This window comes from Heteronotia binoei, chromosome 1 (genome assembly GCF_032191835.1).
Source record: "Heteronotia binoei isolate CCM8104 ecotype False Entrance Well chromosome 1, APGP_CSIRO_Hbin_v1, whole genome shotgun sequence".
Classification (NCBI taxonomy): domain Eukaryota; kingdom Metazoa; phylum Chordata; class Lepidosauria; order Squamata; family Gekkonidae; genus Heteronotia; species Heteronotia binoei.
Genome location: NC_083223.1, coordinates 159,080,854 through 159,106,484, shown reverse-complemented (window position 1 = coordinate 159,106,484; position 25,631 = coordinate 159,080,854). Strand labels below are relative to the sequence as shown.

The 25,631-nt window shown below is 43.3% G+C and overlaps 1 protein-coding gene across 1 annotated transcript in view; it reads left to right on the top strand.

Annotated features, from left to right (window-relative positions):
• Window positions 1-7,867: 7,867 nt before the first annotated feature.
• HEATR1 (HEAT repeat containing 1) overlaps window positions 7,868-25,631 on the top strand; it is a 59,908-nt gene continuing 42,144 nt past the window's right edge. Inside the window, exons 1-10 of the mRNA XM_060241872.1 lie at window positions 7,868-8,025; window positions 8,652-8,868; window positions 9,236-9,377; window positions 10,390-10,491; window positions 14,261-14,401; window positions 15,370-15,581; window positions 19,449-19,582; window positions 20,091-20,199; window positions 20,562-20,672; window positions 24,083-24,200. Of these exons, the coding sequence (XP_060097855.1) occupies window positions 7,884-8,025; window positions 8,652-8,868; window positions 9,236-9,377; window positions 10,390-10,491; window positions 14,261-14,401; window positions 15,370-15,581; window positions 19,449-19,582; window positions 20,091-20,199; window positions 20,562-20,672; window positions 24,083-24,200 (1,428 nt within the window). The 5' untranslated portion in view covers window positions 7,868-7,883. The remainder of the gene's footprint in view (window positions 8,026-8,651; window positions 8,869-9,235; window positions 9,378-10,389; window positions 10,492-14,260; window positions 14,402-15,369; window positions 15,582-19,448; window positions 19,583-20,090; window positions 20,200-20,561; window positions 20,673-24,082; window positions 24,201-25,631) is intronic.

Sequence of the window (25,631 nt, the reverse complement as noted above, 5' to 3'; positions counted from 1 at the left end):
CATGGGAGCCTTAATCCTCCTCACCAAAAGACTGGAATACTGCCTGCCCATGTACAGAGGAAAAAACACACAGAGTGGATATAAAAACCACATATGATGGCATAGTTTGGCTGACACATGCTACCATTATCTGGGGGTAAGATGCTGTCACGACTCAGGGGGTATTATCAATTGCTGCCACCACTCTGGGTTTAGGGTCCCCCTTGAGAAGGCTCAGAGTACTCTCCCAAGCCCTTCAGGCCTCCTTTAGCTTAGGTCAAATAAAAAGGGTGAGGACCAGGCAGAGTGAACAACAGGGGAAAAAAAGTTTATTTAAAAGATCCGTTCAGGGCAATATAAAGAAACAAGGTGCACTGAGCAGTAAAAGGGGTGACGGGAAAATAAACAAATGCCCTAAGGCGTCTGGACTTACTGTTCCTAGACCAGGGATGTTGAACTCATCTGTTATGAGGGCCGTATCTGACATAAATGAGACTTAAACATGCTAAAATGTTAGTACTCGTTGGTCTTAGAGGTGCTTTCTTTGTATTTCTCCCATGGGAATCCAGGGAACCAGACAAAGGAAACTGCGGCTCCTTCCTTCCCTCCCCAGGGGACGGAGGGGAGACTCAACCAATAGAAGGAAAAGAGACTTGGTTCAGCCTGGAAAAACAGGCTCTGCCTCCTCCCCTCCTCCCTGAGCCTCAGCCAATGGAGAAAATAAGAGGTTTTGCTCAGTAGCTCCTGTGCAATTGAGCTAGCCTTGCAAAGCAAACTGTTATGAAGAAGGAAGCAAAATACAGGGAAAAGGAAGTTGGCCAGTTGCTTGGGAGCCTGATAGGAGCCCTCCAGGGGCCTGATTCGGCCCCCGAACCACATGTTTGACACCCCTGCCCTAGACTGTCTCAGTCAGACCCAGGCCTACTCACCCTTCCTTTAAGACAGGGGTCCCCAACCCCCAGGCCGTGGACCAGTACTGGTCCATGGCCTGTTGGCAACCGGGCCACGGTCTCCTCCCCTGCTCCTCCCACAGCCTCGCCGCCCCTCCCGCGGCGCCTCCAGCACGCTCCGTTTTTACAATTTTAAGGCCAGGGAAGGGGTGAAGTGCCGCCTTCCCCGGCTCTTTAAAGGCTGACAAACCCCGCCCCCCCCAACCGATCAGCAGTGAAAACCTTTGTAGCAGCAGCGGGCAACCTGGTGAAGAAGTGCCGCTACCGTTGTCTCCTCTCCACTTCCTTCCTGGGTGTGGGGGGGAGGAGACAAGGGCGGCGCCACTTCTTCAGAGGGTTGCCCGCTGCTGCTATGGTTTTTGCTGCTGATCGGCGGGGGGGGGGGCAGAGTTTGTCGGCCTTTAAAGAGCCAGGAAAGGCGGCGCTTCACCCCTTCCCTGATCTTAAAATCGTAAAAACGAAGGGTGCTGGAGGCGCTGCAGGAGGGGTGGCGAGGCTGCGGGAGGGGCAGCGAAGCGGGGTGAGGCTGCGCGGTGAAGGGGTAGGGCGGCAAGGTTACGCGGCTGCAGGGGGCGGGGCCAAATTCGGCATCCTCACCCTGTCAGTCCCTGGTGCTGCAAAGGTTGGGGACCACTGCTTTAAGGGCAAGGGTCTCCTCCCTGCAGTAGTCCTTCCTCAGCTCTGCCTCCTAGGAAAAGAACCAAGGCTTTCCCCCCCCCACTCCCAGGCCTTTTATTCAAGCCCTCCTCTTCCTCTGGCCCAAAATGGTGCCAAAACTTTACAGGGCTTCTGGGAGTTGTAGGCCCTTCCCATTACTGCCACTTAGGCTTTCCTGGGTCTACAGGCACAGCCAAGATCATAGATGCATTATGTTTGGTTTCTGTCAAATTTCTTGTGGCTTTACATAGTGCATAGAATAAAACTGTTTATTACTTGTATAGTTCACTGAGGAAGAGTTCGTTGGAATGAGAGTTTATCTAGAATCCTCATATGGACTAGGACTTCATACAGGACTTCTTATGGACTTGATGGATTCCATTTGAGAACTGATGAGTGTGAACTTATAATGGACTTTGTGAATTAATTTCTTTTTCCATTGGACTTTCATGTACTTTGCTTGTTGCTTTAACACCCCATGTTAAGTTGCAATAATATTGTGTACAAATATAATAAGATTCAGACATTATAGACTATTATGTATGTGGACTCAAGTGAAGACTTTGGGTGTTCCTGCCTGGCTCATTGGAGCCATACAGACTGAGCTTGGGGACTTGGGAACAATGGGCTGCAGGATTCAAATCTCTGCTGCCCTGGACCAATCACAAGCCCCCGCCGATTTGAATGGCCCAATAACGTGCTTGCGTGGGAACCCAGGGATGTATATAAGTTTGGCCCTGTTGGCCTACTTCTCACTCTTATAGTGCAGTCACCCACTATGCTATACTTAATAAAGAACTTGTTATCACATATGCTGCGTCTCATTAATGCATAGAACCCACTATACAACATAGATATTAATGAAAATTGTTCTTTATTTACATCCTTCTTGTGTGCCGTTACATAACAGTGTGTTGGTTAATTCTGGGCATGTATAGAGGCAGAAGGAACCACACCAGTGCCCATAACCAGGTGGTAGCACTGCTATGGGTGGACAGGTGAGAGAAGAGGAGCAGGAGCCTCTGCCTAACGGGAGAGGAATGATGGGCAGTGCTGACTCTCAAAATGGGTGGGTAGAAGAGTGAAGGGGAGTGGGGCATGTGGCCCAGCTAGGGTTGCCAGAACTGACCTGCCCAGGGCTTTAATCAAACCCATGGCTTTTTTTCTCCCAATCCTCACCCTCCTGTCCTTACCCTTTGAAGTTCTGAGGCTCCTTCTGTCTTCTCTTTGCCGGCTGCAGCAGGAAGCTTTTCTGGGCTTTCTAAGCTGCAAAGAAAATGAGAAATGGAATTTCCATTAAGGTCTCTGTGCCCAAATAGACCTTAATGGAAAATCCATTCTTTGTTTTCCTTGCAATTTTGTCTGTGCTACAATGTGTTTCAATGGAGTGGAGCTCAGTTTCACTTTCCAGTGTTTCTATGGCCAGCTAAAGCTGTTGTTTGCTGGAATTGTCTCCTTGCAAATAGAGCTGATGCTTTGAACCAGCTTGTCTCTGCTGAATGGACCTGAGAACTGGTGCATAGTGGGTACTCTAACCTGGGAACCCACAGCCAGAAGAAGATATTATACTAGAAAGCCATTGCTAATCTGAGGAAACCCGGATGAAGAGAAGCTTGCAATGCCCAGCCATATCATGTTTTCCTAGGCTCAGAGCATTTTATATTTTTAGTTTCTGCTGTGATCCTTGTGCTTGTTCTTGATGTTTTGTTTTTAAAATTCCATTGCCAAATCCCACTATTCCCCCCACCTTTTTATTTTAAACAAAATATTGCAAAAGTTTTAAGCATGTTCGTATTTTAAGTAAAATAAATAATGTATTTAATTGTGTTTGTCTGTGTCCTTTATAAAGGTTATCTCTCTGCTACCTGGCATTACATTTTATGACACGCATAGGGGTTGCCAGGTCAGTGTTGGAAAACACCTGGAGACTTTGGGGATGGATCCAGGAGATGGTGGGGTTTGGGGAGGGGAGGAGCCTCAGCATGGTACAGTGCCATAGAGTCTACCCTTCAAAGCAGCCATTTTCTCCAGGGGAGATCAGTTGTTAAAGCAGGAGATCTCCAGGTCACACCTGGAGGTTGGTGACCCTAGTGTGACTTGGCCCTACAACATCCCATTTATGTCAGATCTGTCCCTTATAACAAATGAGTTTGACACCCCCCTGCCTTAGATAAAAGTATGTATAATTTTTTTTTTTGGTCTGGCCTAGCATCTAACTGGAAGAACTCAACTCTCCAGTACCACCAAAACCAAAACTATTAAAGCATTTAGAGATTTGTGGAAATGATTAAGCTAACATTTAATGAGAAATGTAAAGCACATGTTAATGGAGGCTTGCTGTGAGACTTTATCCAGCCACACACTTTCAGCATAATTTACTTCACAGGTTTGTTATACCGAAAAAATGAAGAAGGGACAACGTTATAAGCCACTTTGGGTCCCTGCTGGAGAGAAAAGTGGTATATAAGTAACTAAATAAATCAATAATATATTTCATGTAAAGTGAAATGAATGTACAGAACCATCAATACACTTTTCTAAGCGTCTTCTCCATTTTATGACTGGATATTTTAAATTTGCCTGCTTGTTGCATTTTCAATCCCCAGGCGGGACATTTATACGAACGATGGAAATATTTCCTGACTTCGCCAAAAAAAAACATCTCTAAACCCCTTCCTTCCTTCCGTCGCCGCACAGCCAGACAAATGCGTTAGAATCCTCACGGGGGCAGCAGAGAGCACGATAAGCCGTGTGGAGAAGTGATTCTGTGATCCTCGCTCTTGCCCTCCAAAGACCAAAGCGGAAGTTCCAACCTCTCGCTTGTACTTCCGAGACAAAGGTGAGACATCTGGTTTCATCACGCACGTGGGAATTACAAATTGGTTGGGAACTGGCAGTTTTTGCCCTTCGCAGGTGAGTTCTTTCTTTAGATTATCTGAACTAGGGAAGGGCCACTGGGGGTGCGAGAAGGGACGAAAGCGGCTCTCATCTACCTTCCCTGGTTGGAGGAAATATCAATATTGCCCACTTCCCGTTTTACTTTTGCGGACTTAAAACTTCGCGTTTCAAGCAGGGTTCATAATCCAACCTCACCCCATTTTGGGTAAGAAGGATCCGGGGATAAAGTTGTAAGACCTTTGGCTGCGGACTTGTATCTTTTTGATCTTATATACAGCGCCTGGCACATGGTTGATCCTCTGTAAATAACACCGGGTGCAATAAAAATTGTAGCTTGACCCAGTCAGTGTGTACGGCGGTATGTTCTGCTAAGTGAAATGCTGCTAATTTTTTAGCAGACGGGTACGGATCGTTCTGTAGTTCTTAAGAAGTTTATTGAGGTGCCTTGTCATCTGTGAGATGAAAGTGTAGGCAAATGCTATCCACATTTAGCAATGGCCCTTAATTTAGACAGTTTATTTCTATAAATGTTTTCTAGTTCTATGGTAGAATCAGTAATATATCTTAAAAGATGACTGTGAGCTTAGACACATACTGCCTCATTTTTTCTGGTAGAGCTTAAATTGACAAACCTCTATCTGTCAGTGTAAAGCAATGGCAAGCATTCCGGAGCCTGTAGTTCTGGAACATGTACGACCTTATGCCAGTAGCTGTTTAGTATAATTTGTTCCTTGCTGATAAGAGTAAAGTCTCACCATGTAATATTTCATTCAGCCTTTGTTGCAAGTGCACACATTGCAAACACAGGCAGGATCCACAGTTTGCATACTAGGACCAGTGTGGCTGGACACACACATCATGGGATGTTGCATTATTGTAATCAATTACCTCCTGGATTGGCTGGCAACAAGATCTAGGAGGTTACAGCGCGGTATCCAGCAATGTGTGGATTCAGTCACACAGCTCCAAAAATGCAAAGCAACAAGCACAGAGGCATCCTAACTCATAATCTCTTTAATTAAGGTAGTAACCCTGTGTTCCACTGAATAACTATGGCCAATCACAGTATGAAATTTTATCACTGGCTCAGCTAAGGAACCTGAGGAAAGGGTTGAGATCCCCCTTTAACTTAAACCACTGATTGGAACTTGGTTTTTTAAAGGTAAAAAATAACTAAACATTTTATTCAACAAAGGGAAAATTTCAGGTGAAATCAAGGGTAAGATTTTGGAGGTAAATCAATATAGACACAGACTACAGTTTGTCTCAAACAATTGACAGTTTCTTAAGCTTTCACAGTGACTTAACATCTTTAAGATGAGAGGTTTTTGTTTGAGCATTTCCTAAGCACTCCAATATACTTTCTTGAGCATATTTGACTCTTAGTTTCCAGAAGGCAGAGATACTCTGTCCAGTACCCAGACACCTTCACGAAACACATCAATACTATTCTTGAGTTTTAACTGACTTTTCAGGATTTAAAAGGCAGTTTCTAAACACACCAGACAGGGATCTCTCCACTCTTCAGAGCTATCTCCTTGCTTTAACTGGGTAGGGAAATTCTTCCATCACTAGAAGATCAGTCCCACTTTCTGGTCTGAATGGGAATCTTCACCTAACTACCCACTCCTTTTGCCAACCTTCCCAGTGCTCTGTGTTAAACTGCTCTTAATCAGGGCTGAGCACAAACCCTGTTAGCACTGAACCCATCTCTATCAGGGCTAGACTCAGACTTGTCAGTACTGGACTTTTCTCAATCAGGGCTGAATTCAGACTCTGTCAGAACCCAGCTCTTCTCCATCGGAGCTTGAATCAGACTGAGTTCTCCTCAGTATTTGGTTTTGAAGTCTCTCCCTGCTCAACTCACATTATCCAACCAGATCTCTTGGAGCAGCCTGTCACTCAAAGCTCTCTGGCTCTGTGAGGTGTTAACCCTTCACAGTTCTTTGCATATTCACACAGCACTTCAAGCTTTTAAAGTTCATCACAGAGGGATTTAAGTGAGTCTACTCATATGATGAAATGTAGTTAGAATAGAAACCACAAACACTGCGAGACCCTGTTGCATCCTGTCTATCCTGCATTTATTGCAGCCTGGAGTAAAAGGCCAATGTAATATCAATCTTAATCTGGACTATGATGAGCGTGCTATCTAAGCATGTGTAGTTACTTTATACGTTGCAGCCCAGTTTAAATGAGATACTGAGCACTTGCAAAGTCTCATGGGCAGGATTCTATGCATTGGCTGCATTGTACTTAAATGAGATCATGGATGCTTATGGCATGCATGTGGTGATTCTTTGTGTAAATATAAAATGTTTTTCATGTGCCTTCAAAGAGGATTCAATATATTATGAGGAGTAACTTTTCAACAGTACTGCAGAGTAGGTCAATATTATTACAGATGACCAAGAGAAACAGGGTAGCTGAAACTGAGAACTAGTTCCTTGTTCAAGCCCACCCAGCAAGTCTGTAGCTAAAACTGGATTTCAGTCTAAGTTCCTAGCAAGTAGGCATGGCCACTGTTCAGTTTCACTGATAATAGAGGGCTTGTAATTCTTCCAGGTGTTTCACCAGCTTCACCTGGTGAGCCCGCTGCAGCCCCTCCTGGGCAGAAAAGATCTTGCTGCCATTCTGCATGCCCTGGTAATATCTAGATTAGATTACTGTAATGTGATATACATGGGGCTACCCTCAAACATTCTGTGGAGGCTACAATTGGTACAGAATGCTGTGGCTATAGTGTTGACTGGAGTGGCTCATAAGGTTTACACTGGCTTCCAGTTGCTTCTAGGCTCAATTCAAGGTGCTGGTATTGACTTTTAAAGCCCTGTACAGGCTGGGACCAACATAACTTAAGGACCTCTTCCTCTTATATAACTAATTGTCTTCAGAGGCTCTACTTTGATTGCCCCCACCATCTGAAGCTAGATGGATGGTAACTAAAGAAAGGGCCTTCTAGGTCATGGCACCAAAACTTTGGAATTCCCTCTCTAGGGAAATTTGTCTTTCTCTGTCAGTGTCAGCAGGTTATGACTTCATTGTTTTGTCTGTCATGTCCCCATAGTGATTACTGTCCCCCTTCTACTGTTGTTAGTTTATGTGCTTTGAAGTTAATTATTTTCTAATTTTAATTTTATTTTAAATTGTTCCAGTGTTTTCATATTTTTATGTTTGCCACCTTGTGGACCCTGATAGGGTGGAAAGGTGGCGTAAAATGTTTTAAATAACAATAGTAATAATAGATAAGGTTGTTTAAGCATTTTTGACTTTCAGTTTGTTTGTTTTTTTGTTAATTATAGGCTTCTGTACAACCAAATCTTTTGATTTTGTTTTACCAAGTGCTGCTTGATCTGTGAGTGCTTATAACCAGCGTTTTCCCACAGACGTTTTTAAAAAATGACATCGCTTGCTCATCAGCTGAAGCGCCTTGCACTTCCTCAGAATGATCCCAGTCTCCTGTCTCGAAAAGAAATAGCATCACTGTTGTTTGATTGCAAGGAAGCTGCCAGTATTGACAGGGAGACCTTTTTTGCCATAGGTAAGTAGGGTTCTTAAGATCCTAGGCATGAGTTCTTTGTGATTCTTACTGATTTTTCCTCTCCCTTTTGACTTGGGAGAATGGTCAGATATTGTATGTGACATGGTGCTGAATCTTGAAGGCATTCCAAGGATTTGTCTAGAGTGAGATACAGCCAATTTCCATCTCTTACTTAGGACTTGGATAAGTTCTATGAATCCTTGCTAAAATAACAATTATGTATGCAAACAGGTTAATGTAGTAAGGTTGAGGTAAACATGCCATAAAGAGGAAGAGAACAGCTGCTGTCCTATATATGGAAACACATTTTCAGTTTCAAGTTAAGATTATGCGAGAACTTTATGTTTAATTTGGTCGGATAAAGTTGTGTTGATGTACGTGTAAAGAAGGTTTATTCTTGCAGCTCCCCCCCCCCCCTTCAGAAGCATGCCTTCAGATAAATATAACTTTGCAGCCTTTTCTGCTTAGATGTAACACCTGGATTGGGAGGATGGCTACATTTATGTGGATCATAGGGAGCTTAACTTTTGTTGCTGGATCTTTGTTTCTTCCTCTGGGGTTGCTTAACATTGGGATTCCACAAAAAATGGTGTGAAATATTGAAAAAGCTCTAATACGTTTGACAGGGTGCACTGGCCTGGAAGAACTGACTGGCATTGATCCATCTTTTGAGATGTTCCAGACAACACTCTTCAGTCAGATGTCAAAAAATTTGGAGCGCAGTGTCCAAACTAAAGCAGTAAACCAGCAGCTGGATGAAAATATTTCATTGTTCCTAATTCATTTGTCACCTTACTTTATGCTTAAACCAGCACAGAAATGCCTTGAGTGGCTGATTCACAGGTAATCCATTCATGTCTCTCTAAATCAGAGATTCTGAAACCTTGTTTACAGTGAACTTCCTTAAATTAAGAACTTCCCTGTTTAGATCCCCTGAATTGCTCCAGCTCCCACAGAAAAAAGAAGATAGTCTTCCAGTTTGTGTGTGACAGTGTCTGGCTTCCTTCCAGGTGTCTGTACAATTCTCACATTATGGGGTGGGGGCAAAGAACCAAGCTTGTGTTCATCCTTTTGAATGGTATCACAGACCCACGTGTTGGCAGTTCAGGAGCTCTGTTTGGGTGGACATTGCTGAGAACTATAAGCAGCTCTCTTGTTTCATAAATTCCTAAGTTTATTCACATGCATGTATTTCGCTTATTTTGGTTAGGTTTCATATCCATCTGTATAACCAGGACAGTTTGATTGGATGCATATTGCCCTACCATGAGACTAAATTGTTTGTGCGAGTTATTCAGCTTCTAAAAATTAGTGACTCAACTCACCAGTGGCATTGGTTGCATCCAATTCAGGTGAAGTATTGAAAGAAATATATGAGAATTTGTATCTTTAAGATTTTGATCTGTTATTGTTGCAAGCGCCTAAGTAAAATGTCTTCAGTGTGTCTCTGTGTGCGTGCTTCAAACTCAGTGGAAGAGTTATGTTTTATATCTCTTTTGCATGTCGGTGATTTTAAAAGTAAATTTGTGTTTGGTGATGGTGGGTGGGTTCAATGATTTGTTAGTGGAAGGATTAGAGGGCTTTGCTACACTTCTTTCCTCTGAATAGTCCCATCTGAGCCATGGAAATTTGGTTCCTGAAATCTTGGGATACATATGGAGAATCATGGACATCAGGGGGCTATAGTGAGTAGGTGGAAGGGGTTAAAATCATCTTCCCCTCCTTCTGCAAAAGCAGCTCTGCTGATTGAAAAGGGAGGAATGGGTAGTTTTACCCTCATCCTCTGCATCCCTGTATGGCTGCTTGTCCATGCTGACCAGAAGACCCATAAATCAACTTTGGAAGGAACTGTTTGGGAGGTGAGACATGCAGCACCAGTGCCATCTTGATTGGTTGCTGGATCCAAGACAATATACTTGGCAATTTGGAATAGCTTAATTTTGGAAAAGTTAACATTTTGGTACTGTCTTTACAGTTGCCTCTTTGGCTTTGTTCATTTTTTTTAAAAATTGCTGGTTTTTTATACACAAGTACTGCTGAGATCAGTGGAGCATAAGTTAATGTAACTGGATTTTTTTCAGATAACGCAGAAAATCAATAGGCAGTTAGGCCAGAAGAAATCATAGTATTCAGAGGCAATACTGATAACTTCCACTTCAGCATACGTAAGGCAAATGCTAAGTCTGAATTGTCTTGAAGTTTGTGTGAATGACAACTATTTCCTGCAGTCTGTTTTGCATTTTTGGATACCTGTTGTTATAGCAGCATTTAATTTACAGATTTTTCTGTATATTTTAAAATTAGGCTATTCCAATTGATTGCAGCTTTCTTAATTTTTTTTCCCTTTGGCTTCTTCAATGACAGAAACCGGGAGTTCCTCTGGCAAGGGGAACTTTGGTTACACACTGCTACAAGGACCTGGGCTTCATGGATTTCTTATGCAGTCTAGTCACACAGTCTGTAAAGGTTGGTATAATGTTGAAATTTAATATTAATGCATTAAAGTATATGGGTCTCCTGTTTCATATGTTTAAATATTTAGAGTAAGCAAAACAAATAATCTGATAAGCACTGAAAGGAAGGAAGAAAGTGAGAGCACGCAGGTATCAAATTAGATTCAAATTATTGTTCCCTTGCCCACTTACCCTGAGCAGATTGTACGACAGCTTTTTGTTTGCAATAAAGTGCAAACTTTGGCACATTTCAGAGAGCTCTGAGAGAGAGCATGTAAGAAGTGCTATAAAGGTGAGGTTTGGCTTACTAAACAGCTGGGGGAGTTGCTGAGAATTTCTGAGTTTGTGTGACTGTGTGATTGCTGCAAATTCTGAGTTTGTGGTTGCTGGGGAACTGCTGTTTGTTTGGTTTGAGTGGGCTGAAGGTGATTGTTGCTGATTGATTAGGAGTGGCTGTGTTCCTGGGGCAGACTGAGGCCCCACCCTCTTTGCATTATTAAGCTGCGCCTTGCCAGAGGTGCGAGCCTTTGGTGCGAGCTGAAGGGCGAGAGCTAAAGGACTCTTGGCCTGTGGCTCTTAGCCTGGAGGCTGTGTAAGGACCAGGAACCCAGATCCCTGTTTTCCTTGTATTCCCCAATAAGGTAAGTAGACCCTCCAGAAGAAGAGCCACATAAACAAACAGGATTTAAAGGGGACTGTATATTTTAAAAAAGCTATCATGAAGGTAGAATGCCAGCAGGAAGGATAGGGAGGGAAGGGTTGGAGGTGGGGTGGCTCTGTATGTCAGAGAGGGAATACGGTCCAGTAAGACTGAGGTCAGAGAATTAGATTCCCTTCTAGAAATGCTTTGGGTTGAAATAGAGGGCCCAAAAGGAAATTTAACTATGGGAGTTTGTTATCGCCCACCAAATCAAAAGATAGAGGACGATTATAATATGATGGAAGGCTTAAAGATAGGTGATTTTAACTACCCGCAGATTGATTGGGTCAATATGTGTTCTGGTCAAGAGAAAGAGATTGAGTTTCTAGATGCTCCCAATGACAGTGCTATGAAGCAGATGGTCTCTGAACCTACCAGGGGTGGGGCAACCCTGGATTTGTTCCTAAGTAATGCCCAAGACTTGGTGGGTGATGTAAAAGTGATTGCACCGCTTGGGAGCAGTGACTATAACGTTATTGATTTCACCATTTGTATAAATAGAGAGTTGCCCCAAAACACCAGCACAACCACGTTTAACTTTAAAAGGGCTAAATTCTCTGAGATGAGGAGGCATGTGAAGAGGAAACTGAAAGGAAAGGTAAATGCAGTCAAAACCCTTGGGGAAGCTTGGAGGCTATTTAAAACTACAATCCTAGAAGCTCAGATAAAATATATACCACAAGTTAGGAAAGGCACAAACAGGTATAAGAAAAGGCCTGCATGGTTAACAAACAGAGTAATGGAAGCTGTAAAAGGTAAGAGGGACTCCTTTAAGCAGTGGAAAGCTAGTCCAAGTGAGATTAATAAAAGAGAACACAGGCTGTGGCAAATCAAATGCAAGACAAAAAGGGACTATGAGGAGCATATTGCAGAAAACGTAAAGACCAACAATAAAAATTTCTTCAAATATATTAGAAGCAGGAAAGCAGCCAGGGAGGCAGTGGGGCCCTTGGATGAACAAGGGGTCAAAGGATTACTGAAGGAGGATAGGGAAATGGCTGAGAAGCTGAATGAATTTTTTGCCTCCGTCTTCACTGTGGAAGATGAGAAGTGTTTGCCTGCTCCAGAACCACTTATATTGGAAGGGGTGTTGAAAGATCTGAGTCCGATTGAGGTGACAAGAGAGGAGGACCTACAACTGATAGATGAATTAAAAACTAATAAGACACCAGGTCCGGATGGCATACATCCAAGTGTTCTGAAAGGACTCAAAGTTGAACTTGTGGATCTTCTGACAAAAATATGTAATCTTTCATTGATATCTGCCTCTGTTCCTGAGGACTGGAAGGTAGCAAATGTCACCCCCATCTTTAAAAAGGGTTCCAGAGGAGATCTGGGAAATTAAAGGCCAGTCCGTCTGACTTCAATACCGGGAAAGTTGGTAGAAACCATTATCAAGGACAGAATGAGTAGGCTCACTGATGAACATAAGTTATTGAGGAAGACTCAGCATGGGTTCTGTAAGGGAAGATCTTGCCTCACTAACCTGTTACAGTTCTTTGAGGGGGTGAACAAACATGTGGACAAAGGGGACCCAATAGATGTTGTTTACCTTGACTTCCAGAAAGCTTTTGATAAAGTTCCTTTTCAAAGGCTCCTTAGTAAGCTCGAGAGTCATGGAGTAAAAGGACAGGTCCTCTTGTGGATCAAAAACTGGCTAATTAATAGGAAGCAGAGAGTGAGTAGAAATGGGCAGTCTTCACAGTGGAGGACAGTAAGCAGTGGAGTGCCGCAGGGCTCAGTACTGGGTCCCATGCTCTTTAACTTGTTCATTAATGATCTGGAGTTGGGAGTAAGCGTGAAGTGGCCAAGTTTGCAAATGACACTAAATTGTTCAGGGTGGTGAGAACCAGAGAGGATTGTGAGGCACTCCAAAGGGATCCGTTGAGGCTGGGTGAGTGGGCGTCAACGTGGCAGATGAGGTTCAGTGTGGCCAAGTGCAAAGTAATGCACATTGGGGCCAAGAATCCCAGCTACGAATACAAGTTGATGGGTTGTGAACTGGCAGAGACTGACCAAGAGAGAGATCTTGGGGTTGTGATAGATTACTCACTGAAAATGTCAAGACAATGTGCGATTGCAATAAAAAAGGCCAACGCCGTGCTGGGAATTATTAGGAAGGGAATTGAAAACAAATCAGCCAGTATCATAATGCCCCTGTATAAATCGATGGTGCAGTCTCATTTGGAATACTGTGTACAGTTCTGGTCACCGCGCCTCAAAAAGGATATTATAGCATTGGAAAAAGTGCAGAAAAGGGCAACTAGAATGATTAAAGGTTTGGAACATTTTCCCTATGAAGAAAGGTTAAAACGCTTGGAGCTTGGGGCTCTTTAGCTTGGAGAAACGTCGACTGCGGGGTGACATGATAGAGGTTTACAAAATAATGCATGGGATGGAGAAAGTAGAGAAAGAAATACTTTTCTCCCTTTCTCACAATACAAGAACTCGTGGGCATTCAGTGAAATTGCTGAGCAGTCAGGTTAAAACGGATAAAAGGAAGTACTTCTTCACCGCAAGGGTGATTAACATATGGAATCCACTGCCACAGGAGGTGGTGGCAGCTACAAGCATAGCCAGCTTTAAAAGGGGATTGGATAAAAATATGGAGCAGAGGTCCATCAGTGGCTATTAGCCACAGTGTATATGTATATGTGTGTGTGTGTGAATGTATATACACACACACACATATATTGGCCACTGTGTGACACAGAGTGTTGGACTGGATGGGCCATTGGCCTGATCCAACATGGCTTCTCCTATGTTCTTAAAGTGGGTGCAGCGTGTGTGCTTCTGTTCCTACTACAGGTACAAAGAAACATAAGCAATGAGTACGTTCAGTTTTCACAATCCTTTCCCCCTCTCAGATCACAACTATGCTGTATGTTATGAGTGAGCAGCTTATGTACATGCCAGTTTCCCTGCTATTTGTACAGTATATCTGAGGACTGAATTTGTGAACTGGATAAATTTTTAAAATACCACTGAAAAGGATAATGCACCTAGTGAGAGGAATGTTATGAAATGAGTGATTTCTGTTTTTGTGTATGTGTGATTATTGTTTTAAATATATATTTTTTAGGCTTTTTCTCTGTATCCTGGGAGCGTATCACAGATGAGAGTCTTGTTTACCTTCTATGCCTCCACAATTGTGTCTGCTCTTGGGGCTGCAGAAACTATAACAGACACTATAGTCTCCAAATTGCTTCCTTACATCCAAAAGGTACCTGATGCTCTTTTCCTCAAAGTGATTTATTATTTAGGCTACATACACTGACTTTTGAGGATGTATTTTGCATTCAGTCATTTGGGCATAACTACAGATGCAATTTTTGGATTGGACAAAAGTCGGGGTGGGGGAGACTGCTGTCCTTGCTGTGGGTTGCAATTATACCAGCAGTATTTGAAAGCAACAGTATGGTCACATAATCAGAGTTTAGTTATCATCATCATCATATACCTTTATTGGCCTGTCAGTAGTCACAGAATAGACAATAATCCACACAATAAATACAGAATCCATCAAATATGAAATTTCATACAAGAACAGAAACAACACTATGGAGAATTCTCTTTAACTTTAAGGACTTCCACAAGAATTTTAGCAACTGCTTTAGTAATTTCAGGAATCAGTCAGAGTTTAGTCCTAAGTAGAAGAGTGTTACCTTTTTAAATCCATTGATGTCAGTGATCTGAAAAAGGGTGTGACCAGAGTCATATCTTCTCTCACCTATTGCTTCTTTTCCATTTCTCTCGTCACTTACTATATTTTGAGTTGTATACAAAAAGCAACTTCCTAGCAATATACATGTGTTTTATTATCTCAGTAATATCCCTATTGACCACCTGGTTTGTCGATAGCTCATGGGTAACTTGACCATTGGTTGTACAGGTGTGAATTTCACATGATATCCATTAGAATTGGGGAGGAGATTCACTATTTGAATTGTCAGTTGCCAAATTCTAGTGCTCTCTTCCAGATATAGGAGCTCCTTTATCTGCTAGGCTTTCCTGTTCACTTCAGTGCAAGCATGCTGAGGGAAAAGATTGCTTGGACTGGAGCTTCTTGTCCCTGGTGTAGCACATACACGCACAGGGTTTGGAACAGGATACATATTTTGGTATGCTTGTGTCTTCCAAACAAGCTGTGGAATACTGCTCTGGACACATCTATAATTACGTTTTTTGCAGGGTTTGAAATCCTCATTGACAGATTATAGAGCTGCAACCTACATGATAGTTGGCCAGTTGACAGTGAAGATGACAATGGAAATGTCTTTAGTACATGCTTTGGCTCTTCAGATCAGCAAGAGTTTGACCAAATCTCCCTCCCTTATCAAAGAGGGACTTGGCTGTTTAATCATCCTCCTACAAAGTCAAAAAGAAGAAGGACTTGAAAAGAAGTTAGTATGCATACATTTTTTTTAAAAAAAATCATAAGTTATGGCAGTGGGGGAGCAATCTGCCTCTTCTATTGTTAATCACTGAGCAGCTTCTAAATTAGTTGCCTTTGCTACACATTTTATTTTCAGTTTTATAAAGCTTGCACTGATACTGTTCTTTTCTTGAACGATCTGCAAACTAGTCCATGAACTTTTGATTTACCATAGCATTGTGGCTTGGGGAATATGTTTGGAAAAAGTCTTGCCTCCTGAATCTGAGATGAGTTGGATAAGCTGAACTCTGAAGTCCTCTGTTAAATAATAATGAAATTCAGCTTTTGTTAAACTTGCATTTTATTAAATTTTCCTTTTGTCAATGAACTTTTACTTCATTTTCCATTCTAAATTCCACTTTTGTGCAGATGAGCTTTAATTAATATATTTCTGTTTCAACAGGCTTAGTTTAGAATGTCTTTAAAAGTTTGAGAACATCTTGTAATGACCTAGTGTTTCTCTTCAAGGGAAGGCCATCACTCCACATCTGTAAACAAACAGATGGGCCTATACATGCTGCGGGCTTCCTCTCTAGAGTGGCATCCATTTCATCCCAAGACCAGAGGGAATGCTTGACTGGAAAGGCCTGGGAGTTTTTCCATTCAGGATACTGAGGCCCTGCAGCAGGCCCTGAGTGACACAGCTGCCTAAACTTAAGGCAACTCAGTGAGTAGGCAGCTCAGAGAGATCCTGACTAGGGATGTGCATTCGGTTCGGCCGAACCGAATATACAGCCGAATCAACACTGATTCGGCTGTATACGGAATCGGCTGTAGCCGATTTCCATTGCCGCCTATTATGCGGCAGCCGAATACAGCTCGCCGTATGCTTCCGAATAGCTATTCGGAAGCATACAGCTGTCAAAGCTGTCAAAGCAGAAGGCGGGAAAGTAGCTTCTGCAGCCTCAAAGGAGCTGCTTGCCTACTTTCCCGCCTTTAGTGGCCTCTTCCCGCCTCTCCCATAGCCTCCCTGGGATCAGGGAGGGGGGGGAGGGGGAAGAGGAGCCCCAGCAGCCAATCCAAAGCATGCATTTGCAAAATGCATTGCAAATGCATGCTTTGCAAAATGCATTGCAAATGCATGCTTTGCAGGGCTGTTGTGTAGCTGATGGCTCAGCCATCAGCTACATTGTTGTTATTTTGATCTTTTGCTTACTTGGGTATCCCAAGTAAGCACTGTTGTCTGGCCAATCAGAGAGCAGTGCTATTTTTTGAAATTGCTCTCTGTAGGGCCAGAGAACCTTTTTAAGGAGTCTTCCTGCTGGACTCCTCCATTGCTGTGTTGGTGTGGCTTGGTGTGAGAGAGATTGTGCTGCTGCTGGTGGCTGGCCCTTGGCTTCAGCTACTGCTGCCTGCTGCTCTCTCACTCAGCCTTACTTCCCTGGACTCAGAGAAGACAAGGTAAGACAGTTTTGGGGTTCTTGTTTTAGTTTTTGTTGGTAAAAGGACTAGAGTCCCTTTACTTGTCCAGATTTGGGTGGGTGAGTACTGGGTGGGTAGGGTAGCCTATTTGGGGTTGGGGTTAGGTTCTGCTGGAGGTGGGTGGGGGCCAGGGGTGGGGGGGGTTGCTAATTTGCCCATATCTTAATTTAGTGAGAGGACTTTTAAAAGTGCAGTGTCCTTTTACTTCTCCTGATTTGGGTGGCTTGGATTTCTTGGGGTTAGGGTGAAGGGGTTTTTTTTTGGGGGGGGGAGTTCCTGTATTGTTAAAAGTTGAGTTTTTTACTGTTTCAGTGTTTGATTTGTTGCTGCTGTGTTGTGTTGCTGCTGTGTTACTTTTCTCTTCAGGTTATTGGGGGGTGGTGGTGCTTTTTGGCCTACTTTTCATTGTTTAAAAGGCCACTTTTGTCCCCCTTTTCCTGGTTCTTGCTTTGTGTTACAGAATGATGTAGAGCTAGGTGTGGTGGTGCACCACTTCTCTTGTTTGAGACTAGAGTTGTGTTGTTTGGGGCAGGGAAGCTGGCACTTGGGTGAGAGACCCAGAGGCAGCATGCTTGTTGTGGTTGCCAGCTCTCCCCGTGTTGTTTGGGGCAGGGCTGGAGAGCTGGCATCTGTAGATTGTGTGTTCTGTGGCAGGGAAGCTGGCACCTGGGTGAGAGACCCAGAACCAGCAGGTTTGTTGTGCTTGGCCAGCTCTCCCCGTGTTGTTTGGGGCAGGGCTGGAGAGCTGGCATCTGTAGATTGTGTGTTCTGTGGCAGGGAAGCTGGCACCTGGGTGAGAGACCCAGAACCAGCAGGCTTTTTGTGGTTGGCCAGCTCTCCCCGTGTTGTTTGGGGCAGGGCTGGAGAGCTGGCATCTGTAGATTGTGTGTTCTGTGGCAGGGAAGCTGGCACCTGGGTGAGAGACCCAGAACCAGCAGGTTTGTTGTGGTTGGCCAGCTCTCCCCGTGTTGTTTGGGGCAGGGCTGGAGAGCTGGCATCTGTAGATTGTGTGTTCTGTGGCAGGGAAGCTGGCACCTGGGTGAGAGACCCAGAACCAGCAGGCTTTTTGTGGTTGGCCAGCTCTCCCCGTGTTGTTTGGGGCAGGGCTGGAGAGCTGGCATCTGTAGATTGTGTGTTCTGTGGCAGGGAAGCTGGCACCTGGGTGAGAGACCCAGAACCAGCAGGCTTTTTGTGGTTGGCCAGCTCTCCCCGTGTTGTTTGGGGCAGGGCTGGAGAGCTGGCATCTGGGTTTGCTGCAGCCAGGTCTGCAGAGCAGACCTTGAGCAGATTGTGTTTTGTGTGGCAGTGACGTTGGCAACTGGGTTTACATTGGTTCCAGGCCTGCGGGGTTCATAGAGTAGATAGAGGGATGTAGTGCATTTGGGTCCTATAGAGATTCTCTGGTGTGAAGTTAGGTTTGGCTTTGGGTGCCCCAGGAATTGGACCCCCTGGTCCAATTTTTTTTTGGCCTTGTGGGTTTTGTGTGGGACAGTGCCCTGAAGCTGCACAGCAGTTTGGGGGGCTCTCCTCAAAACCTCCTGCTCCCCAGAGCCACTTTTCCCATGACAATTGCAGTGAGGAAGTGGCTCTAATTGGTTTTTTCTCACCATTGGGAGCAGTGTTCCTTTTGGGGTGCCCACAGATGGATGCCGTCTTTTGGGGCCAGGGGGGTTGCATGCTGGGGAGTCCTCTGAAGCTGCCCTGCAGTTTTGGGGGCTCTCCCTCAAACCCCCTCCCCTCTAGGTGGCTTCAAATATATCCTATGTTGCCATTGATTTCAATGGCCCATAGGGTATAATGATGGAATAGGGGCACCCTCTTTGGGTGCCCCTGCAATGGGATCTCCTGGCCCAATCTTTCTGGGACTTGGGGGGGTTGGAGGGGAGAGTCCCCTGCAGGTCCCCTGCAAATTTGGGGGCTCTCCCTCAAACTCCCTCCCCTCCAGGCGGCTTCAAATATACCCTATTTGCCATTGATTTCAATGGCCCATAGGGTATAATAGGGCCGTATATTCGGAAATAGCCGCACATCTACCATATATGCGGCTATTCCGAATACGGTATTCAGTAGTATACGGGGATTCCGAATTTTTTTCCCCCGTATACTTCCAAATCCGTGTAATTCCGAATTTTTTTTTTTGCACATCCCTAATCCTGACTGGCCATAAGTCATACAGTTCTCATCAGTGTGATGAGGACTAAAGATTTATTCCTTGAAAGGATGCTTATCTACATTGTGATACATCTCTTGTCTTTAAATGCAACAATTACATGCTTCTCATTTCCATATTGATCTAATAAAACCTGCACTCTAAGATCTTGCTTCTTTGTAGAACCTGAGTACTGTAACCGGATGATCTCAGCTGAAATATCTTTGTTATGTTTATAATTACTTTCAATGTTTTCTTGTGCAGGCTGTTTTCCCATCTGTGTAATATTCCAGACTTGGTTACTACCCTTTATGAAATTTCAGCCACTTATGATGTCAGCCCAATATTGCATTACCTGTTACCACACCTAGTTCACTCAGTTATTTATGGAAAGAGAGGTATGTTAATTTAATTCATAGTTCAACTAATAATTGAGGTTTAGGAATAAGGTCTACATCCCTTGGAAGCAGGAAAATGTCAAAAGCAGGATCCTTCAGAAGTCAGCAGTGGAGAGACACCATATAGTGTAGTGGTTAGACTATCCAACTAGAATCTGAGACAGTTCAGTTCATATACCCTACTCTGTGATAGAAGCTTGCTGCATAACCTTGGGCCAGTTACACACATTCAGTCTCACAGCATTGTGAGGCCAAAACTCAGGGAAGAGGAAATCAGTACTCCTCAATCAGGTTTTTGGAGGAAGATTGGGATAAAAGTAGAGCAAAGTAGCATGTTGCCTTCAGGCTCCTAGTAGCTTTGTATCATCCCCACCTAGGTTAGCAAGAGTTATGTTGTGCTTTACTACAGGTCTTGATTAGAGTACTGGTGTTAGAAGCTATAGCTTTTAAATGTGTTTATTATTTCAAGTAATCATTTCTGTTTCTGTATGATTTGGTTTGTTTTCAGAAATGCAAGAAGAATCCAGCTTATTGGGAAATCAAATCTCTAAGGAGCATCTAGGGGCTATAATTACAAATATACCTCTAGAGAAAGATTTGGATCATTTATTGGCCTGGTAAGCTAACCTTTCTTTTAAACCATTTTAATTCATGGATTTAATGGACTGGGTGGCATTAGTATGTTAGCATGTTATTTCCAGTGCTTGGCTTGATGGAATATTAGATTGTATTGAGTTGTTTTTCTTCATTTATGTCAAGATTTATCACGTTGAAACTGTTAACATTTTTGAGATTTCTATGCATTTATTTCCTTTGAATGTGCAAGTGCTTTCAAATCTGACCAAGAAGGAAAAGTCATTTTTAATCAAGGCTTGTTTCTAGAAAAAGCAAGAAAGAAAATCTCAATTACTAATTTATCAGACTGAAAAAACTGTTCTTTCTCCAAAGAGATAATTTATTTCTTTTCTTACCATTTCAGTGCTTTGCTGGAGGACTATATCTCCTACGGTGTGGTGAGTGACTCTGATCCCACCACAATGGTAGAAATTAACACAGAACTACTTCCTCTCATCAGACTTTTTGAAAGAAAGTAAGTGATTTCTGATGTTTACATGCAGGGTTTTTTTCCTGGAAAAAAAGGTGCTGGAAATCTCAAGAGGGAAATGAAGGAGAAACACATGGGTACCCCTCATAAACTTTTAAACATTTTTTGAGAATTAGTTGTCTATGAAGAGGTTCTGTAACTACGTTCCACCATGTTCCCCCAGGGAAAAAAGCCCTGCTTATATGGCCAGCATGCCTGTTGGTATCGTTTGGTGGTCTTAGGCCACAGACCTGTCTCCTAGCCGCTGTTGTCTCCTGCTCTGCAAAGCACTCTGTACAATAATAAACTTAAACACAGAGATTTTAAAAAATTATCCTTCACTGACAAGAGGGCTCATGATGAATATGCATTTTAGAAACAAACATGAATAGTGAAATTTGAGCTTTGAGAAAATCAGATATCAAAGAAATGAAATGGTTAAAACAATTTTGTCTAGATCCCTTAGCCATCAGATGTGTAGTACTCATACTGTTTCCTAAAAATATTCAGGCTTTTGTGAGGTATGTGCAAAAGTAAGTCATTATAGTCTGTGTCAACACTGCAAAGTGCTACAAGACTGTTTTGGCATGGGCTGTGGATGGGGATGTTAACAGGGAGTTGTCAGACTCAAGTCTTCAAGTCCTGGATCTGGAATGTGAGGGGTGTCCGAAGGAGATTCTGCCTGGATGCCATTGGCAGACTCTGGCTGAAAGAGGGAACCCAACGAGGAAGTCTCAGCAACAATAGACATATGACACACCTGCTAAGTTAAGTTTATGTATGACAAAAGCCATATGACACACCTGCCAAGTTAAGTGTGCTTGGGGCTAGGGTACATGCCTCATCCCATATTGTCCAACCTGTTAGTTTTAAGATCCACTTTCAAGCCCTGTTTTTGCGCTCCCATTTGCAAGGATGATGAGGGAGATAGAACTTTTTCAGGAGGAGCAATAGGACTTTTTCAGGTGCAGCAATAGGACTTTTTCAGCTCTGGCACCTTGTTTGTGTAATGCACTCTTTACCCAAGGGTTTAATTGGAAAGTTCCATGTTTGTTAGCTGCTGCTATGGTCTACTTGTAGCCTAGGGGCTGTTTTTGGCCTTCATTTTAGGCCTAGGGGCTGTTTTTGGCCTTCATTTTAGGCTTCTTTAATGTTGCTTGTATGCATTGTTTTATTATTCATAATTTTATGGTTATATTTATTATTTCATTGTACTGTTTTTACATTGTGAGCTTCCTCAAGCATATAATTATTTTAAATAAATAACCAAGGTGCTTAACTGTGTTCTGTACCTTGCATTTCTTTGCCCACAAACAGCTTGAGACAGCTATGAATTGCTATAGTAGAGCATGGGGGAAATATAGTCTTTAGGATTCAAGCAGCTAAGGGCTTTACATTGGAAGCAAGTGCCATGAATTCTGCCTGTAAATCCTAATAGGTCCTCTTTGTGAGGGAACTCATTGCCTTGATCGGCACCCAGCTGCAAGGCAGCCTTTACACACCGCTTCATGTAGAGCACTTGGCAGTAACTGAGGCACAGTTTCCAGTTTGTGTACGTAATGAATCTGATGAAATATTTCCAAGCTACCGTCGAGGATTTCTGTTCTAAGTGCAATATATGACAGCCTCACAATATATATGAATATTGTGAGGCTGTCAAAATGATAATCTAATGCTAGCAAGTTGTTCCAAACCAGGAACAAAAGAATTGCGGTCAGACCAGCTGAATGTATATGTACAAGTTGGGGCCTGTAAGACTCACGGGGCAGGGGGAATCCCATCTCCCCCACAACTCTCTCATGAAGCACAGTGCAGCTCCTGGCCTCTCCAGTAGCTGCTGTTGGGATCAACATGGAGCCCCAGATTTGGCAATGACCCTGCCCCTTTCAGGGCACTCTTGGCTCACTGACACCCAAGGACTGCTTCTTCGTGGCTGCAGAGGGGAGTGGGTGCACACTCATGTGAGCATTGCTGGCCTCCGCCTACACCTGAGGAGAGCTGCTGGGTGCAACTCTGATGGCCTGTGAAGATCACCGTCTCCACATAGGAGCTGCCCTTGAAATTTAGGGGAGGATTCCCCATTTCTCTCTCCCAACCACTCACATCAGAGGCCAGCTGCAGCAGTGTCTGGGAACCATTCCAAGCCCCAAGCAACTCCTGGTGCTGCCACTGTAGCCAGGCCTTGAGCAGGTCCTACCCTGCATTGCCACTGCAGCTGAACCCTGAGTGGCTCCGAGCATGCATCGCTGCTGCAGCTAGGCCCCAAGTGATTCCTGGCATCAGCTGTCACTGTAGCCAGGCCCCAAGTAGCTCCCAGCATGCATTGCCACCACGGCTGGGCTCACAGTGCCTCCTGGCATCAGCTGCTTCCATGGCCAGGCTCTGTTGTTTTGTTGCAGCTGCCGCCAGGCTCAGCCGCCTCAGAAGTAAAGTAAGTGTGTTGTCTGCAGATGTGCAGACAATGCTTTTTTTAAAAAAAGAAATTACTTTGGGGGAAATTTAAATACTTCAGATTTTTCTGCATATCTGGTGAGTCCCCCAAGTGTGCAGAAAAATCTCTTTAGCCTCTACATGGCCTCAGTTTAGATATCTGCAGATAGTGGCCTTGGGTGGCTTATAGTGTATGAACAAGCCAACTGTCAAGTATAAACAATAAAAGAAGAAAGTATTATTTCCCTTCAGTATGTCCCCCATAATTGATTCAGCTGGGTAGCCATGTTGGTCTGAAGCAGCAGAACAAAGTTTGAGTCCAGTGGCACTTTTAAGAACCATGAAGTTTCATTCTGGGTATAAGCTTTCATGTGCACACATCTCATATGTTTGCATCTTGATTGTAACTGGCACTTCCTGGCAACACCCTCCTCACCTTCTACCTATATGTAATGATTGGTGACTTTCGTTTCAGTGTATCTGAAGAAGCATGCATGCACACAAAACCTTATACCCAGAATAAAACTTTATTGGTCTTAAAGGTGCCCCAGACTCAAACTTAGTTTGCTCATTCTGATATCCTTTCAGTATTAAAGCTGTAGCTGGTAATAAATTGGTTTAAGTTAAAATGTTGTCAGATTAGCATCTGGGAGAACCAGGTTCAAATCTCCATTCTGCCATGAAGTTTCCTGGATGATGTTGGGCCAGTCACTCTTTTCCAGCCGAGTGTACTTCATGAAGTTGTTGTGAGGGAAAATTTGGAAGAATTATATACCCCTCTGTGCTCCTTGTGGGAAGAACTGAATAAGTAATAATAGATGCAGTTGTGCTTTTGACCTGTTAAAATTCCTTATACTAAATTAAGCATTGGAAACTTTTTAGTGTATTTATTAATCATTGTAAAATAGTCTTACCACCTGAATTATAAAGAAATAGGAGGCCTTAGAAGGCTCCCCAACTCATAATATTTTCTTTGTATATGCCAGATACCCTAAAACACTAGATTTAGTTCTGGAGGAGCATCTGAAAGTTATTAGAAATCAGAAGGAGCAAGATCTCTTCCACCAGTTTATTTCCCTTTCCATGAGTGGTGGTAAATACCAGGTGAGTCAAAGAACTTCCTGGACTATTTGAGAAAACTTCTTGTTTGTTCTGTCATTGCTTAATTGATGGGAGGCTGATACAAGGTGAGTTGCTATGATTTCTTAATGTCCATTTTTATTAAAAAAAACCCCACGCTTTCTCCTAGAATTGCTCCAATTTTAGCTGTTAGATATATCAGCAACTCTGTGCATGGTTACTGTAATGGGATAAATTCTAGCATTTGTTTCTATGCATTCTTCCAGCTGACTTTGTTGAGATTGTTAGATGTAACATCAATAGTTACATCAATAGTTTTCATACTGTGTCACATGAAACCTTGGGGTTCCTTGGAAACTTGAACCCATAAGTTTCCAAGGAACCCCACTTAATTAATCAACTAGAACGGGTGGCCAAACTTGCTGGATGCATTCCAAGGCACATTTTCAATTTAAATAGAAGAACAGTGAGGTGATTGCATGAATACCCTAGAACAGGGGTGGCCAAGCTGCAGCTCGGGAGCCACATGTGGCTCTTTTAGACCTACTGTGTGGCTCTTAAAGACCCCACCACCCCATAAACTGGCTTGGAGAAGGCATTTGTCTCTTTAAATCACTTTGCCAAGCCAGCCAGCAGCTTGGAGAATGCATTTAAATTTAAAGTTGCTTTCTTTCCACTTCTTCCATCTATTTGCCTGCCTGCCTGCTCTCAAACATTGGACATTCATGTCATGCGGCTCTCAAACATCTGACATTTATTCTATGTAGCTCTTACATTAAGCAAGTTTGGCCACCCTTGCCCTAGAATATGGTCAAGAATCCTGTACCATGTATAGGAGTTCTTTGCCAATGATGAATGTGTTATGGTAGGCAGTTTGAAAATGCTCTTTAATTTTGTCTTTTGCCATTGTTTTCAGGTTGATTGCCTTCATTAACAATCTGTTTTTAGTTAGTTTGTGGACCTTCCCTTTTTAATGAATCACAGATAAAAAGTTATAAAGGTTGGGGGTCTGCAGTGAGGGGGGAAGGTGTGAGGCTAAAATGCCCCCCCCTTTCCATCTGCAGAACATCAGCTAGATATTATCCAGAGAGATGGATTCAAACTTACATGAGCTCAGCTTTTCCCTGCCTTCATCTTCTTCACCAGTATTCATCACCCCACAGAAAGATACTCCTGAAGGCGGGGGATTGGACTCTTGGTCACAGGATTGGATGAGGCGTAGTGGGGGTGTAGTGGGAAGACGATATGAGAAATTAGTGCAAAAGTAGTATCTGTGAATTCTATTGATTTCCTTTTCTGCAGTGTTGTGTTTCCAGCTATTCCCTGATTTTCAGGGAATGCATGGGAAATTTGGATTCAATCCTATGACTTCATGATAAAGGTTATCTATTCAGTGGTGTGTCCTTAAAAATTTTTCTGTGGTGAATATGTATACCTAAATAGGCTTCTGAGTAT